This window comes from Saccopteryx bilineata, chromosome 3 (assembly GCF_036850765.1).
Source record: "Saccopteryx bilineata isolate mSacBil1 chromosome 3, mSacBil1_pri_phased_curated, whole genome shotgun sequence".
NCBI classification, from domain to species: domain Eukaryota; kingdom Metazoa; phylum Chordata; class Mammalia; order Chiroptera; family Emballonuridae; genus Saccopteryx; species Saccopteryx bilineata.
Window position 1 is genome coordinate 222,846,005 of NC_089492.1, and position 18,728 is coordinate 222,864,732.

General features: G+C 37.0%; 1 protein-coding gene across 9 annotated transcripts in view; it reads left to right on the forward strand.

The window, feature by feature from the left end:
- Positions 1-18,728, forward strand: part of ZZZ3 (zinc finger ZZ-type containing 3) — a 118,681-nt gene that overhangs the window by 49,632 nt on the left and 50,321 nt on the right. For 3 of the 9 annotated variants that reach the window (XM_066268856.1, XM_066268859.1, XM_066268857.1), the window contains one exon: positions 4,978-6,530. The exons of the other annotated variants lie outside the window; for them this stretch is intronic. In XM_066268856.1, coding sequence (XP_066124953.1) covers positions 5,029-6,530 — 1,502 coding nt within the window. In that variant the 5' untranslated portion in view covers positions 4,978-5,028. The remainder of the gene's footprint in view (positions 1-4,977; positions 6,531-18,728) is intronic. 9 annotated transcript variants of the gene reach the window in all.

The window sequence follows — 18,728 nt, forward strand, 5'->3', positions numbered from 1 at the left end:
ATTTCCAGGGCATATTTGACACTATAGGTATTTTTGATTCAAGGACATTATGGAATTTCTTGAGTTCTCTTTCTTCTTGATGTCTCTTTAAGTGTGTATTCATTCAGCTCTATCTGTATCTATCTATCTATCTATCTATCTATCTATCTATCTATCTATCTATTTATCTATCTACCTGTCTTCACTCATGTATCTGTCTCTTAATGGGAGAGAAAGAAGAGATTTTTTTTTTGAGGCTAAGCCAGAGAGAGTCAGAGGAAGGGACAGATAGGGACAGACAGACAGAAAGAAGAGATTTTTTATATAAGACAATATAAATAATAGATTTCCCAGGCTTCAGAGAGGTGAATATTAAGAACTTCAAGTTGTATTGCATAGGTGGTTCTCATGTTTCACTTTTTTACTTTAACCTTACAGATAACTTTTAACCTGATAGAAATAGTAATAATGGCTTTACTAAGAAACTTGTCTTAAAAGAATTGTATGACAAGAATAGTGTGAACCATTCTTAAACAGGTCATGTTTATGTTCTAGACCAGCGATTTTCAACCTTTTTCATCTCATGGCACATGTGAACTAATTACTAAAATTCAGCGGCACACCAAAAATTGTATTTTTTGCCCATCTGACACCAAAAATAGATATAATTTTGATTCCTTCACACTGGACAGCTATTCTTGTATTGCCTATTGTCATTTTTGTTATTTAACAATGAAGGGGAAAAGAGGTCAGTGCACCTGACTAAATAGTCAGGTATTACACATGTAAAAAAATTTTGCAGTGGCCCTGGCTGGGTTCCTCAATGGATTGAGTGTCACTCTGGTGTGCAAGGTTGCAGGTTTGATCCCCAGTCAGTTTACATCCAAGAAGCAACCAAGTAGTGCACTACTAAATAGAACAACAAGTTGATGCTTCTCTCCCTCTTTCTCTTCCCCAACCCCCCTCCCTTCTTCTTGCTCTCTCTCAAATCAATGGAAAAATTAAAAAATTTTGTGGCATACCAGTTGAAAATCGCCATTCTAGACAGAAAAAGAATCATACTGATAGCACTTTCTAATTACTCTTGCTCTTTTTACTTTTCACTTTGGTGTGTCTACCTGGCATCATGACCAGTTTACCAAAAATGGTTCATTTAATCAAAGTAAATATTGTGATAATAAATATCAGCTAGAACATTGATGTTAATGGACGGTTACCAGTCCCTCAATCCCCAAAATAAACTATTACTTTGGTAATTAGAGTAGGAGCAAAAAGTTATAGACAGTGTCTTTGAAATACCATTTTGAGATTTCTTTTTCTTAAATATGAGTGTTTCATTAGGTGGACCACTTCAGTTTAATGTTTATTATTCCTTTTAGTTCTTATTGATGTACTTTTGCTGATGTGATCACAGGGGCTAGGGATTTATGATCTGGAACATAGCTGATACTGTTTCAGAACCCTATTAAATTTGAGGTAAAAATGGATACAAATTTGGGGGAAGGGCAGTTCAACAGAAAATAAATGGACTACATATGTAGAATTATAGGTAGGATTTGGGTGGTTTTGCTCATATGGCTATATTAATAGTTCCTTTAATCTAAAACTAGAATGATTGAATTTCTAGTTCCAGTTTGATGCTAGCTATGGTTTTTACCATGTGCCCCCTATTAAGTAGCAGGGGTCTTTTCTTTTTTTTTTTTAGGGGTCTTTTCTGAGATACTCATTTGTACTGAGTTTCTTTAGCAACTTAATTTTTGTTAGGAATATAATTTTATGCTCCACAGAAATTCTTTGAATTTCTTCAGTAATTGTATTATGTAAGTTGAAATGAGGAAAACAATTGCTTTGGTCTATAATACTTTGCTAAGCATGACAAAACAATGTTAAGACTTGGTTGAAATAATCAGGATGTTTTTTGTCCCTTTTTGATCATTGAATTTTGTACTCAGTCTATCAGATAACTATAGTATATGCGTTTATGTATGCTTGTCTAAAATAGAAAAGATGAAGAAAATGGTTCAAACAGAAGAAAAAACTGATAAGAGGAGAAAGTGTTTAAATTTTATTTAACTCTAATCTTCAGAATTTTAAGCAATTTATTCCTTAAGTACATGTAATATGTAAATTTTAGGCAAGAGATTTTTTTTTACAGTCCTCTGTTTGATGCGTCCTTTGCCAGAGAGATCATGGCTTTATTTATAAATTTTTTATTATTAGGATCAAATAAACAAAGAATATATTATAAATAGGTCTAATTTAGTTTGAAATTGATGACACATTTTAATAAAATACTGTCTGGATGCAGTAGTCTAAGGCATTGCTTCTCAAACTGTTATAGTTGTATATTTTACCTGGGAATCTGATTAATTGACAGGTCTAGGGCAGGGCCTGATAAGTATTTCTCACAAGCTTACAGGAGATACCCATGTGCTTGCTGGTCCTCTCAGGGCACACTTTGAGTTACAAGAGTTTGAGATATCAAAAGGATCTCTGTTAAAAAACAGTTTTGCTTTTAATATGGCCCAATGGACAAGATCTGAGAAGTTAAAAAAATTTGGGCTTTATTGTAATTGTTGAACGGAATAAAAACATTTTTAGCAAAGGAAACAAAAAGGTTCAATTTTTTTATGTTTATTAGTGTCTTGATCTCTGGATTGATGAAGAAATAAAATAGGCCCTTACTGATGGTGTTTTATAATAATATATATGTTTATAGTAAACTGCTCAGAAAAATTAGGGGATATTTTATAGCTTCATATTCATTTGAAATATCCCCTAATTTTTGTGAGCAGTATACTTCTGGGTACTAATAATATTAGGCTTATTTCATTAATAATGATAAGGCAGGATTTTGCTCTCATTTAGATTGATGTGAAGAAAAAAGAAGGTCTAGGAGTGCTCATTATTGGAATCATTAGAGATTTATACACTCTTAATTGGCATCACATTTAAAAAGTAAAGGTTACCCAGTTGTCTTTGTATATTTATAAAATATTACTATTTCCAGTATTCTGTTTGAGCCATCAGTAATGAGTATAATCAAATTTGCATCAATGATATTTGCATTTGCTTGTATAAGTAAAGTTTTCTTTGTGTATTTATGTAGGAATTTAGTATTTAGAAATCAGTCACCTTCAAGTTTGAGAGCTCCAGATTTGGGTACATTAAGCAATTTATATTAATATTTTTAGTTTGTGTTCTTTTTGAAATATAATTCAAAGTTTAACTTAAATTTTTTTGTAATTAAAAGGGGATATTTTGGGGTCATTCAGTGTTTATTATCTGTGAATAAAAATAATAGACTGTAATCTTCAAATGATTTTAATGAAAGAGAATTACATATCAGATTTCTGTAATGAATACCAAAATAATAAAAGTTTACTGTGAGGAAGGTATTTCTAAGTTCTGGTTGGTGTCCCACACTTACTGTTCATGTGATTGCTGTGGAATTCTCTAGAACTAATTTTCATGCTTGAATCCCAGAACTGGTTTTATTCTTGTAAGTTTTTAAAAATTTGTTAATTAAAAGTATGCCATACTCTGAAACAAAACTAAATTTAACCAACTTAAATATGTTACAGGACAGTTTCTCACTCAGTTCATTTGCCAGCGGGCAGGAACAGCAAGATGATTTCTTTTAATGTTTCTTTTTCTGTACGTTATAACATGTTGCTGTGTCTTCTGTGGCTCTTCATAACCTTTCCACTGTTAGATACTTCTCTTTGAGGCAAAGGAGAAATTGTATTTGATTTGAAGGGGCTGGGGGAAAACGGCATTTGGGAAGTTATAGGAGAGGGCAGCTGTGGGAAGGATGGCAGAAAGGAAAGAGGGAGGGGTGTGCTGTGAAACTTTGGACTAGAGCCATTATTGGCTCTTTCTCTGTCTATCCTGTACCCCATTCAAAGTTAGTGAAGTGGCAAAATTATCTTGTGAAAACTAAACAGAAGAGCAGAAGAAGGGGGACTTGAAATGTTAACAGCTCTTTTATTTTGCTTGATGAGAGAGCCATTGGCAAATTAACCACTAAATCCCTCCAAGTTTATCCAGGTGGATCAGTGAGGGCATTTAAGAATTTTCCTCACATATTATTAATCCTAGAAACAACCAAGCATTCACACCAGAAAATATTCATTTCCCAAATATGCTTTAAAATTGTAGTATAGGAGCTGTATAAGAAGCAAAGGATAGGGTTTAATATGTGTACTCCTGATTTCTTAAGTGTACTATTTGCTTCAGCAGCTTCTTTCCTTTTGTCTTCTATCCTCTTTAGAATATTTTGTTTCAGTTGCTAATTTGTGACTACTTCTGGGGTCTAGGGAGTCTCCTTGGCTTTGCTCTAATTGCTCTTAGCCACTGCAAGTTTTAATCTGCTTAATTACAAAAAATGTACTGCAACCAAAATTTTTTGGATGCTGCATAGTTTATTATCAAAGGATTTGACCCAAAACGCCATGTAGTAAAAGTGAAGTAAAAAGAGAAGCTCCTGAAAAAACATGAGGAATGATTGGGATAGTTTTTATGATAGCTGTTATATGAATTCAAGATTAGTATTTTAATAACCAAGATGAAACCTTTTCTTTGAGAAATCTTTTCTGGACCCTTTGTGCCTATGTATCTAAGAGGCAGGGGCACAGCGAGGCAGGTTAAGAACTTGCTCTCTAGAGCTCTGCCCTTCCACCTACCGTTGTGGCTCTGGACAGATAACTTAAAATGTGTGTAGCTCAATCCCCTCATTTGTAAAATAGGGATGTTAATAGCACCTATTCTAGTTGTGAGATTTAAGTGAGTTAATGTATATAAAACATATAAAGTGAGTCCATATAATGAATGGCTAGCTATTATTCTTAGCATTCTTAGAAATGTTAGTAACATAAATTATATCAAGTAATTTATTAATATTGGCTATACTTGGATTAAAAAGTTGTAGCTTTGTACTTTTGTTTTAGGTATATTAACTATTACCTTTTTCTCATTATTTTGTTTACATTTTTGAAGGTTTCCCAATGAGTGGATCATGATGACCGTATTGTAGGGATTTGCCATAGTATGGCTGCTTCCCGATCTACTCGTGTTACAAGATCAACAGTGGGGTTAAACGGCTTGGATGAATCTTTTTGTGGTAGAACTTTAAGGAATCGTAGCATTGCTCACCCTGAAGAAATCTCTTCTCATTCTCAAGTACGATCAAGATCACCAAAGAAGAGACCAGAGCCTGTGCAAATTCAGAAGGGAAATAATAGTGGGAAAACTCCTGATTTAAAACAGCAAAGTACTCGAGAATCATGGGTAAGCCCTAGGAAAAGAAGACTTTCTTCTTCAGAAAAAGATAATGTAGAAAGGCAGGCTGTAGAAAATTGTGAGAAAAGGCAAACAGAACCTGTTTCACCAGTTTTAAAAAGAATTAAGCGTTGTCTTAGATCTGAAGCGGCAAACAGTTCAGAAGAAGATTCACCTATAAAATCAGACAAGGAGTCAGTAGAACAGAGGAGTACAGTAGTGGACAATGATGCAGATTTTCAAGGGACTAAACGAGCTTGTCGATGTCTTATACTGGATGATTGTGAGAAAAGGGAAATTAAAAAGGTGAATGTCAGTGAGGAAGGGCCACTTAATTCTGCAGTAGTGGAAGAAATCACAGGCTATTTGGCTGTCAATGGTGTTGATGACAGTGATTCAGCTGGTATAAACTGTGATGACTGTCAGCCTGATGGGAACAGTAAACAAAATAGCACTGGTTCCTATGTGTTGCAGGAAAAATCAGTAGCTGAAAATGGGGATTCGGACTCCCACACTTCAGTGTTCCTTGATAGTAGGAAGGACAGTTATATAGACCATAACGTGCCTTGCACAATTTCTGAAGTGCAGGTCAAGTTGGAGGACCACAAAATAGTAACTGCCTGCCTGCCTGTGGAACATGTTAATCAGGTGACTACTGAGCCAGTGGCAGGCCCCTTTCCTGAAATTCAGTCATCTTTAAGGGATTCTGAGGAGGAAGTAGATGTGGTGGGAGATAGCAGTGCCTCAAAAGAGCAGTGTCATGAGAATACCAGTAACGCCCCGGACATAAGACTTGAGAGTGTGCCAGTCTCTGGAGAACCGGAACCATCTTCTGTTCTAGACTGTGTTTCAGCTCAAACGATGTCTTTGTCAGAACCTCAAGAACATCGATATACTCTGAGAACTTCACCACGAAGGGCGGCCCCTACCAGAAGTAGTCCCACTAAAAACAATTCTCCTAGCAGAGAAAATGGACAATTTGAGGAGAATATTCTTAGTCCTAATGAACCAAATGCAACTGCTAGTGATAATATAAATGAGTCTCCCACAAATCCCGATGAAATTTCTCAGAATGAAAAAGGGATACGTTGTGACTCTGAAAATTATGGAAGTGAAGGACAAAGTAAGCCACCCTCAGAGGCAAGACTCAATATTGGAAATTTGCCATCTGCCAAAGAGAGTGCCAATCCGCACATTACAGAAGAGGAAGATGATGATCCTGATGTTTATTACTTTGAATCAGATCATGTGGCACTGAAACACAACAAAGAGTATGTGTAAATATGGTAACCATGAATTCTGCTTTGTTTATTATTCCCCAAGTTTTCAGTATTCATGTCTATTGTTAGCATTTTTATTACAGCTAGAAATTAATGCTTTGGCTGAACTTTTAGGTTTAACATAATTTTCTCAACTCATAAAAGAAAAAAACAACTCCAAAAAAAAACATTTTAAAACTCAACTTTTACTTTCTCAATGGCAATATGGTTTTCTAGTTTTGGTATTTCAACGTGTCTCAATTAGAAGAGACATGCGGAAACTTGGTTGATGGTATTTCTTTTGTTTCAGTAAATTTTATACTATTTGAATTAGTTTATAAAATAGTTGTCACGGTATGTTTTTATTTATAGTTATAGAGCTTTATGAAGTGTTTATGCCTCCTGGATAGTGTGAAACAAATTAATGAGTGCTTAGATACCATCCAGATAAGGGAAATCTGCAGGCTACAAATCTGCTTTTATCTCAGTTGCTTATATTTAATTTCCAGTTACAACTTTTGATTTAACGATGTGCTTTATGCATCATTTTGACTTTTGTGACTTAGAGAAGTAGATATTACTATTAAATACTATGACAGCTAGTTGTATGTGGTAATTAGCATATTGACAATAGTAGTATGTTTTGCAGTTGACAAAACATTTGAGACAGCTTTTTCCTGATTCTAAATTACAAGGGGAGACTGTACCTTAAAATAGTATCAGTTCTCAACTTTGTGATAAAGGCACATTTTAAAATAAAGAATTCAGACTCCAGATTTGTCACAGTTTTGCTTAGATTTCCTTTAAAGCAGTGATTTTCAATCTTCTTTTATCTCATGGTACATAAATTACTAAAAATCTACAGCACATTAAAAAAATATTTTTTGCCAGTCTGACAAAAAATAGGTATAATTTTGATTAGTTTACATTGACTGGCTACTGTTGTGTTGGCTATTTTCGTTTTTGTATTTGACAGTCTTAAGAGAAAAGAGGCAGTGCCCTGACTAGTCAGGTATTGTGTGTTTTAAAAATTCTCATGGCATGATGATTGAAAGTTGCTGCTTTAAAGTATTGGAGCTGTGTCTAAATCTTGAAAGGAACTGTTAACAGTGTTTATTGTAAATCAGTAACTGTAAAAGATAGACATATAAATGTTAATCATCTTCACTTTTACAGAGTAGGCTTTTGAATTAATATCATGGTCAGATTATATAGACTACATAAAAATACTGATTTGAGAAACCTTTGTAATGTTTTTGTTGTTCTAGTTACCAGATCCTGGTATGTATCAGAAGAATCAAATACTGGTTGTAGAACATTAATCTTTTTGCCATGCATTACATATAATTCATATTTGTATATAATATAGCAGCTTTTTAGCATAGGTGTCTCCTGAAAATTTTGTTCTTTTTTTAAATAAAATTTTAATACTAGGTTTAACAGAGATGCCATTTTATCTGAGCATTTTATGTAACTGTTTAGGATTTTCATGTATTTGAAATGTTTGAAGTCCAATGTGAGATAACTCATAATTTAAGTTTTTTCAATTTGGGATAAGTTGAGGTTTTACCATTACTATTATGTATCAGTTTTTAAAAGTAGAATTGTTTAATTGCAGGTTCAAGGAAGCAGAGCATATGTCTTGGGGAAAATTCCAACTTGAAGTGTATACTTTTACAAAATGATACTGTTAATTTTTTTCTTCATATTGGTTCTTGACAAAAGAGATGATCTCTTAGGGCTTAGCTGGTTAATGATGATGAAAAACATTTTCCCATGAATTTACTAATGTTACTTTTTGGTAAGAATACCCCTCATGATGATTCTGAAGGATGATGTTTCTATTCAACAGTTGTTAAAGAATAACATTCCACATTCCTAAGCCTTGAGAATGAAAGCAATACAGTTTCATAGGTTCCCTAGTATATACAGAGTCCTTTGAATTTGAATAGTAGATATTTTATTAGGACAGTGTTCTCAAATTACTGCCTCATTGGGTGTCTTTGGGCCAAAGACTTGCTTTTTTGCCTTGTTCCAAGTCTTTTGAACATAGCACTAATTTGACACTTTTAACATTTTTGCCCCCCAAAAGAAATAAATTAGGAAAAGTAAGACAGAGAGGGAGCACCTTTTTAATTTTTTAATTTTTTTTTTTTTTTTTACAGTGACAGAGTCAGAGAGAGGGATAGATAGGGACAGACAGGAATGGAGTGGAAAGAGATGAGAAGCATCAATCATCAGTTTTTTGTTGTGATACCTTAGTTGTTCATTGATTTGCTTTCTCAAATGTTCCTTGACTGTGGGGCTACAGCAAACCGAGTAACCCCTTGCTCAAGCCAGAGACCTTGGCTCCAAGCTGGTGAGCTTTTTGCTCAAACCAGATGAGCCCGCGCTCAAGCTGGCAACCTTGGGGTCTCGAACCTGAGTCCTCCGCATCCCAGTCCGACGCTCTATCCACTGCGCCACTGCCCAGTCAGGCAAGGGAGCATCTTGATTAACAGTTTGGGTAGAAAGAATATACGGAAAATTAGGAGAGGGTTTTTGATCATGTCAGATGTTATCTGTGTCAGTAAAGTCCCTATTTCTATGCTTTTTTATTTAGCGCCAATAGATGGTTGGATTAAATGTTGGCTCTTTTTAACCCAAATTGTTATTGTTAAAATTGCATCATAATACCTGTCTTAAGTGCTTTCAAGTTTCAGGTAAATTTCTGGTAGTTTAAAACTGTTGTTAAAGGGCACTTTTGAGGTAAACTGGCAAAAAAGAAAGTTGAGGTAGAGGATTACTATTCTCCTGCACCCATGGATGTACATACATACCATCAAATATACATTTTTATTCTCATGCTGGAAAATTTCTCAAAAGAATTGCCTTTTTTTTTTTTTTTTTGGTATTTTTCTTAAGTGAGGAGCAAGGAGGCAGAGAGACAGACTCCCACATGTGCCCAACCAGGATCCACCCAGCAAGCCCACCAGGGGGTGTTGCTCCATTTTAACTGGAGCCATTCCAGTGCCTGAAGCGGAGGCCATGCAGCCATCCTCAGAGCCTGAGGCGAGGTCATAGTGCCATTTTCAATGTCTGGGCCAACTCGCTCCAGTGGAGCCTTGGCTGTGCGGAGGGGAAGAGAGATAGAGAAGGGAGAGGGAGAAGGGTGGAGAATCAGATAGTTGCTTTTCTTGTGTGCCCTGACTGGGAATTGAACTTGGGACATTTGCATGACAGGCCGATGCTCTACCACTGAGCCATCTGGCCAGGGCTCTAATTGCCTTTTGAAACTAGGAAAGGGCATTGCCCAGTCTACAAATGACTATCTCTACCGCTAGGAAATGAGTGTCTCCTGGTAGCTAGTTTTAAAAATATGTTATTAATAGAAAACAATGAGCATGGCATAGTTCTTTGTCTGGAGCTAGGAGGACAGAGCTCTTCTTTAATCCAGTTGCAGTTCTGCTCTAAATTAATACTAATTATTTAATCAGCAGTCGTCTTCATCTTATTTAGCCTGGAACATATCTGTCTTGTTTGCAAGACTATCACATAGAGGGTCATCTAATCCCTTTAAATATTTGAAAAGATATTGTGTATAGAGTCTTGTCTTTAGACCCAATTCATGGTATTTAGGACAGGGAAATGAATCTGCAGATGTTCTGGGTACTTATACACTGTTTTCTCTCTTCTCCAGGGCATGTGCTTTTTATGTATTTATTTTTCCAAATGGAAAACTTGACCATGAGCAAGGAACTATTGAGGATCTTTTCCTCTGGCAAGAGTGCAGCTGTAGATTGTTTTACCACATGTGCCTTCTCAAAATTTAGGGGGTGGAAAATCAAAAGAAATATCTTTATCTTAAAATGCTTTGATCTCAAGGTTGTTGAAATCTGTTATGGTGGTAGATGATACCTATTGACTCCCTTCTGGGCCTAAATAGCCGGACTGACCGAGATCATGTGCTTAATTGTGGATTGCCCTTTCAGTTTGGGAATTGACCTTTTTGCTTATTTTTGAATCAGAAGAACTGAAATCGATCTCTATATTTTGAAGTTCTGGCTCAAGGGAGAGCCAGATGTGCAAGAATTTAGTTCTAGGTTTTAACATTCAGAGATTTTCTTCCAATTCACAAGGCAATCATTGGAAAATAAATTTTTAGATGAAAATATTATTTGGTCTGTTGACTACAAGAATATTTATTTAAAATTTTTAATTGATTTTTAGAGAGCGAGAGAAAGAGAGAGAAAGGGGCGAAGTGGGAAGCATCAACTCATAGTATAATAGTTGCTTCTGTATGTACTTTGACCAGGCAAGCCCTAAGGTTTTTAGGTTGTTTATTTAAAGAATCATGATAAATTGCTAGTAGAAATAGGATTAAAGCTTCAGCCTTTTGATTTGTAGTCTGAATTCCAGATGAGTAACTCATCCAGTAAGGACTTATTCCATGGTCTATTTCAGGGGTAGTCAACCTTTTTATACCTACCGCTCACGTTTGTATCTGTTAGTAGTAAAATTTTCTAACTGCCCACCGGTTCCACAGGAATGTTGATTTATAAAGTAGAGAAATAACTTTACTTCATAAAATTTATAAAGCAGAGTTACAGCAAGTTAAAGCATATAATAATAATTACTTACCAAGTACTTTATGTCAGATTTTCGCTGTTTGGCAGAATAAATCTTTATAAAACAACTTACTATAGTATAAATCTTATTTATACTTTGATTGCTCTGCTACTGCCCACCATGAAAGCTGGAACGCCCACTAGTGGGCAGTAGGGACCAGGTTGACTACCACTGGTATTTCATCTCTCATGGAGCAGATCTTTTTTTTTTTTTTTTAATTTTAATTATTTATTTTTTACAGAGACAGAGTCAGAGAGAGGGATAGATAGGGACAGACAGACAGGAACAGAAAGAGATGAGAAGCATCAATCATCAGTTTTTTGTTGTGGCACTTTAGTTGTTCATTGATTGCTTTCTCATATGTGCCTTGACCGTGGGCCTTCAGCAGACCGAGTAACCCCTTGCTCGAGCCAGTGACCTTGGGTCCAAGCTGGTGAGCTTTGCTCAAACCAGATGAGCCCGCGCTCAAGCTGGAGACCTCGGGGTCTCGAACCTAGGTCTTCTGCATCCCAGTCTGACGCTCTATCCACTGTGCCACCGCCTGGTCAGGCTCTCATGGAGCAGATCTTGGGTACTCACTCAGTTTTCAAAATTCTTTAGCCCTAGTTTAAACTCTTGTCAGTTGTCATCATGATTATCTGGTTTTGTCTGTCATAGAAGCAGCATTATAGGTAAGTAATCTGTTTATTGAATGAAATACTTTCATGTTCATTGTAAAAAGCATTTTGTCAGTGTGTCTGTAAAGAATAGTTGACATGTACAAACTAGGGAATAAAAACTACAGTTACAGGCTCTGGCCTGTGGCTCAGTAGATAGAGTGTCAACCCAGCTATGATGGACATCTGGATTCAATTCCTGGTCAGGGCACACAGGACAAGCATCATCTGCTTCTTTCTCCTACCCTATCCCCCTTCTCTCCGTCTTAGCCTCCCATAGCCAGTGGCTCTATAGCAGGGGTCGGGAACCTATGGCTCGCGAGCCAGATGTGGCTCTTTTGATGGCTGCATCTGGCTCGCAGACAAATCTTTAATTAAAAAAAATAATATTAAAAATATAAAACGTTCTCATGTATTACAATCCATTCATTTCCTACCGTTCATGTTTATGGTTTGTGGGTGGCTGGAGCCAATCACAGCTGTCCTCCTGGACAACACCAAATTTTTATTGAATAATGCGTAATGTACACGGATCATTGTATGGCTCTCACGGAATTACATTTTAAAATATGTGGTGTTCATGGCTCTCTCAGCCAAAAAGTTTCCCGACCCCTGCTGTATAGTTTCGAGTGATGCCCCAGGCACTGAGGATAGCTTGGTTGATTAGAGCATTGGCCATAGATAGGTTTGCTGAATGTATCCTGGTCAGGTGCATGCAGAAATTTGTCTCACTATCTCCCCTCCTCTCACTTTAAAACAAACAAACAAACAAACAAAAGAACTACAGCTACAGCTATAACTTGACTTTAAATAGAGGATTTGAGTAATTTCCAAAACATCTTTTGGGGAGGAGTTTAGAATGCACTTAGGTATATTAAAGTCAGAGGTTATTAGGAAAAACTCATGCTTGGTATACTTTTCGATTCATTAGAAAAAGCTGTGAAATATAATTGCTAGATTAGCCTCACTAATTTGACACAAAGGTTAATGGCAGGAGGGAGATATCTCTCCTAAGTTAATATTTTTGGTTGTAAATGGAATAAACGGTGACTAGTCAAGATATTCAGTGAATTCTTTGTTTTCTTTTTTCTTTGAATACCAACATTTTAAATTTCAACTAACATCAGTATTTTCTAAAAATGATTCTTTGCTGTGATCCAAGTATATTTATATATTAATATAATTACCCTTTTCTCTTTGATTTACTATTATTTTTGCTGATACAGGTTATGTAGTGATATTTTTCTTTCATCACTGCTAGAATAGGTCTGTTTTTGCCTATGTTAAATGATTTGTGCTTCTCTGCTTTTTGATGTTCTTTTAATTTGGCTTTTCTATGTTCTTTTCTAAGTTCTATGGCTTCTTACAATTCTCTTCATCTTTTTTTTTTTTTCCTGAAATGAGAAGTGGGAAGGCAGACAGACTCCTGCATGCGCCCGACGGAGATCTACCCGGCATGCCCACTAGGGGGCAATGCTCTGTAGCAACCGAAGCCATTCTAGCACCTGAGGTGGAGGCCATGGAGCCATCCTTCAGTGCCTGGGCCAACTTTGCTCCAATGGAGCCTTGGCTGTGGGAGGGGAGGAGAGAGATAGAAAGGAGAGGGGGAAGAGTGGAGAAGTGGAAGAGCAGATGGGCGCTTCTCCTGTGTGCCTTGACCAGGAATTGAACCCAGGACTTCCACATGACAGGCTGACACTACCGCTGAGCCAACCAGCCAGGGCTGTCTTCATTTTTGTTTGCTTTCATTAGTCACTTGTGTTGTCATGGTACCTTCCTGTAATAACTCACCCTTCTCTTGTAACTGACTGCTTTTAGTTCTTTTTAAACTTGGAAATCAGAATAACCAAGTTGATTAGAATTATTTCTGAGGATATTCTCTCCCATTTTTTTAAACATTTTTATTGAACTTATTGAGGTGACACTAGTTAACAAAATTATACAGGTTTAAGATGCACAGTTACACAGCACATCATCTGTGCACTGTATTATGTGTTCACCACCCTAAGGCAAGTCTCCATCACCATTTATTCCCTATACCCCCCTCCACCACCTCCCCTTTCCTTGTCCCCTTTCCTGGTAATCACCACACTGTTGTCTGTGTCCATGAGTTTGTTTTTGTTTTTGTTTTCTTTTTATTTAATCCCTCCACCCCCTCACCCCCTCCAGCCCCACAGTCCTCCTTCTCCCTCACATATAGATATCAGCCTGTTCTCTATTTATGAATCTGTCTCTATTTCAGTGTTAGTTCAACTTGTCTTTCTCTGACTGGCTTGTTTCACTTAGCATAATGCTCTCCAGGTTCATCCATGCTGTCACAAAGGGTAAGATTTCTTTTTTATGGCTGAATAGTATTCCATTGTGTAAATGTTCCACAGCTTTTTTCTTTTTGTATTTTTTTTTTTTTGTATTTTTCCGAAGCTGGAAACGGGGAGAGACAGTCAGACAGACTCCCGCATGCGCTCGACCGGGATCCACCCGGCACGCCCACCAGGGGTGACGCTCTGCCCACCAGGGGGCAATGCTCTGCCCCTCTGGGGCGTCGCTCTGTCACGACCAGAGCCACTCTAGCGCCTGGGGCAGAGGCCAAGGAGCCATCCCCAGCGCCCGGGCCATCTTTGCTCCAATGGAGCCTCGCTGCAGGAGGGCAAGAGAGAGACAGAGAGGAAGGAGAGGGGGAGGGGTAGAGAAGCAGATGGGCACTTCTCCTGTGTGCCCTGGCCGGGAATCGAACCCGGGACCCCTGCATGCCAGGCTGACGCTCTACCACTGAGCCAACCGGCCAGGGCCTCCACAGCTTTTTTATTGACTCATTTACCGATGGTCAGTGGGACTGCTTCTAAATCCTGGCTATTGTAAATAATGCTGCAGTGAACCTAGGGATACATATATTCTTTTGAATTAGTGTTTTGGGTTTCTTCAGATAAATTTTCAGAAATGGAATTGCTGGGCAATTCCATTTTTAATTTTTTGAGGTAACACCATTCTGTTTTCCACAGTGGTTGCACCACAGTCTGCATTCCCATCAGTAGTGCAGGAGGGTTCCCTTTTCTCTATATCCTTGCCAACACTTGTTTGTTGATAGCCATTCTGACAAGTGTAAGGTGATATCTCATTGTGGTTTTAATTTGCATCTGATATTAGTGATGGTAAGCATCTTTTTTTTTATGTCTGTTGGCCATCTTTGGAAAAGTGTTCATGTCCTTTGCCATTTTTAATTGGATTGTATGCTTTTTTTGGGTGTTGTTTTAAAAGTTCTGTATAAATTTTGTATATTAACCCCTTATCAGATATCAGTGAATATATTCTACCATTCAGTGGGTTATCTTTTTATTTTGTCGATGGTTTTCTTTGCTGTGCACAAACTTTTTTGTTTAATGTAGGCCCATTTTTTAGTTTTTTTTTTTTCTTTAGTTTCCCTTGCCCAAGAAGATAATGTCATATAAAACAATGCTATGGGAAATATCTGGTGTTTTACTGCCAATGTTTCCTTCTGAGATTTTTATGGTTTCCCATCTAACATTTAGGTGTTAATCCATTCTGAGTTCATTTTGGGTTTTCTTTTTTTTTTTTTTTTTTCTTTTTGAGAAAGCAAGAGAGGGAGGGAGGAAGGGAGAGAGAGAGAGAGGGAAGCATCAACTTGTTGTTCTACTTAGTTGTGGGATTGATTGCTTCTTTTATGTGCCCTGAGTAAGCTTGTACTGATGCCCTTGGATACAGCCAGCACCCTTGAGATTGAGCCGACGACCCAGTAATTGGTGACCTTGATCTCAAACTGGTGATTTTGTTGCTCTGGGGCAGTGCTTTAATCACTGTACCACTGGCCAGGGCCTTGAGTTTATTCTTATGTATAGTTTAAGAAGGTGGTCCATGTATCTGTTTTTTTCTTCATGTATTTGTCCAATATTCCCGGCACTATTTATTGAATAGATTATCTTTACCTCATTGTATATTTTTGCCTCTTTTTCAAGTGTTAATTCATTATAAAGGCGTGGTTTTATTTCTGGGCTCTCTATTCTGTTCCATTGAATCAGTATGTCTGTTTTTATGCCAGTATCATGCATGTTGTATAGTTTGATATCCGGTAGCATGATTCCTCCAACTTTGTTATTCTTTCTGAAGATTGCTGTGGCTGCTTGACTTGTGGTGGCGCAGTGGATAAAGTGTCGACCTGGAATGTGGAGGTTGCCAGTTTAAAGTCCTGGGCTATCTCAGCCAAGGCACATAAAGGAAGCAACTGCTTCTCACTCTTCCCCCTTTCCTCTCTCGCTCTCTTTCTCTCTAAAATCAATAAATAAAATCTTTTTTAAAAACTTTTAAAAATTGTTGTGGCTATTTGAGGTTCTTTCTGTTCCATATGTATTTTTGGAATATTTGTTCCAGTTCTCTGAAATACATTTTTTGTATCTTGATAGAAATTGTGTTGAATCTATAGATTGCTCTGGGTAGTATGGACATTTTAATGATTTAATTCTTATCAATGAACATGGTATATACTTACACTTATTTTTATCTTCTTTAGTTTCTTTCTTCAGTGTCTTATAATTTTCTGAGTCCGGGTCATTTACCTCCTTGGTGAAATTTATTCCTAGGTATTTTATTTTTTTGAAGCAATTTTGAATGAGATTGTTTTATTAGGTTCCCTTTCCGATAGTTCATTATTAGTGTATAAAAATGCAGCTGATTTCTGGATATATATTTTATGTCCTGCTATTTTACTTAATTCATTTATCAATTCTAGTAGTTTTTTGGTGAAATTCTTAGGGTTTCACTATGTACAGTATTATGTCATCTGCAAACAATAACATTTTTAACTTTCTGTTTTCCCATTTGGATGCCTTCTATTTCTTGTCTGATTGCTGCAGCTAGGACTTCCAGTACTATGTTGAATAAGAGTAGATATCCCTTTTTCTTTTTTTTTTAAGGGATGGGAGGAGAGAGAGAAACATGAGTTTACCAGTTTGTTATTCCACTGTGCATTCATTGGTTGATTCTTGTATGTGCTCTGAGAATTGAACCCACAGTTTTGGCTTATTGGGACACTGCTCTAAGCAACTGAGCTACCCAAGCCAGGACCAGACATCCCTGTCTTATTCCCGATCTTAAGGGAAATACTTGTAGTTTTTGTTTGTTGAGTATGATGTTGGTTATGGATTTGTCATATATGACCTTTATTACCTTGAGGTATGTTCCCCACTTTGCTGAGAATCTTTATCATAAACAGGTGCTGGATTTTATCAAATGCTTTTCCTGCATCTATTGATCTGATTATGTGGTTTTATCTTTCATTTTGTTTATGTAGTATATCATGTTTATTGGTTTGAGGATAGTGTACCAATCTTGCATCTCTGGAATAAACCTTACTTGATCACAGTATATGATTTTTTTAATGTATTACTACTGGATATGGATTACTACTATACTGCTCACAAAAATTAGGGGATATTTTAAAGTGAATATGAAGAAATAAAACATTTGATTTTTTTTATTAAACAAGAACATCTGAAAAGCAAACAATTCAAAGAAAGTTGTTTGATTATGTAAGTGAGATCTAAAACCAACTTTTATTTCATTGGTGAAAATGCACTATATAAAAGGCTAAAGTACTGGAGTATCTGCACATTCCCTGATCCCCTAATTTTGATGAGCAGTGTGATTTTCTTGAGGGTTTTAGCATCTGTGTTAATCAGGGATATGACGTATAATTTTTTTCTTTGTCTTTATCTGGTTTTGGGATTTGGATAATGCTGCCTCATAAAATGAAATAGGGTGTCTTCTCTCCGCTTGAATTTTTTGGAATTGTTTGAGAAGGATGGGTGTTAGTTCTTCTTTAAATGTTTGGTAAAATTTACCTGTGAAACCATGCGATTCAGGATATTTGTTTGCTGAAGATTGTATGTTCTAGGAATTGATCCATTTCATCCAGATTGTCCAATTTGTTGGCATATAGTTTTTTTGTGTTTGTGTGTGACAGAGAGAGACAGACAGACAGAGGGAAGGACAGATTGGGACAGACAGACGGGAAGGGAAAGAGATGAGAAGCATCAAGTCTTTGTTGCAGCACCTTAGTTGTTCATTGATTGCTTTCTCATATGTGCCTTGGGGGGCTACAGCAGAGCAAGTGACCCCTTGCTCAAGCTAGCGACATTGGGCTTCAAGCCAGCAACCTTTGGGCTCAAGCCAAGGACCAAGGGGTCATGTCTATGATCCCACATTCAAGCCAGTGACTCCGCGCTCAAGCTGGTGAATGCACGCTCAAGCCAGATGAGCCCACACTCAAGACGTGACCTCGGGGTTTCAAACCTGGGTCCTCTGCATACCAGTTCGACATTCTATCCACTGTACTACTGCCTGGTCAGGCTATAGTTTTTTGTTTTTGTTTTTTAACAATCCTTTGTATTTCTGTGGTTTTAGTTGTTACTTTTCCTCTTTCATCTCTGATTTTATTTATTTGGGTCATCTCTTCATTTTTCTTGATGAGTCTGGTTAAAGCTTTGTCGATTTTCTTTATCTTTTTGAAGAACCATTTCTTCATGTCATTGATCTTTTCTATTGTTTTTCTTTAAGACTTTATTTATTTCTGCCCTGGGTTTTATTATTTCCTTCCTTCTACTCACTTTGGACTTTATTTGTTGCTTAGGAGAGATGTTGGTATCTGAGATAATCCTCCCGATTTTGCACTGCCGTGTGTGTTGTGTTTGTGCATCCGTCAGAGGTCGGCAAACTCATTAGTCAACAGAGCCAAATATCAACAGTACAATGATTGAAATTTCTTTTGAGAGCCAGATTTTTTAAACTTAAACTATATAGGTTGGTACATTCCTTATCGAGGTAGCGCCTGCACGTGGTATTTTGTGGAAGAGCCACACTCAAGGGGCCAAAGAGCTGCATGTGGCTTGTGAGCTGCAGTTTGCTGACCAGGGGTCTAGCCCATTCCACACCTCTG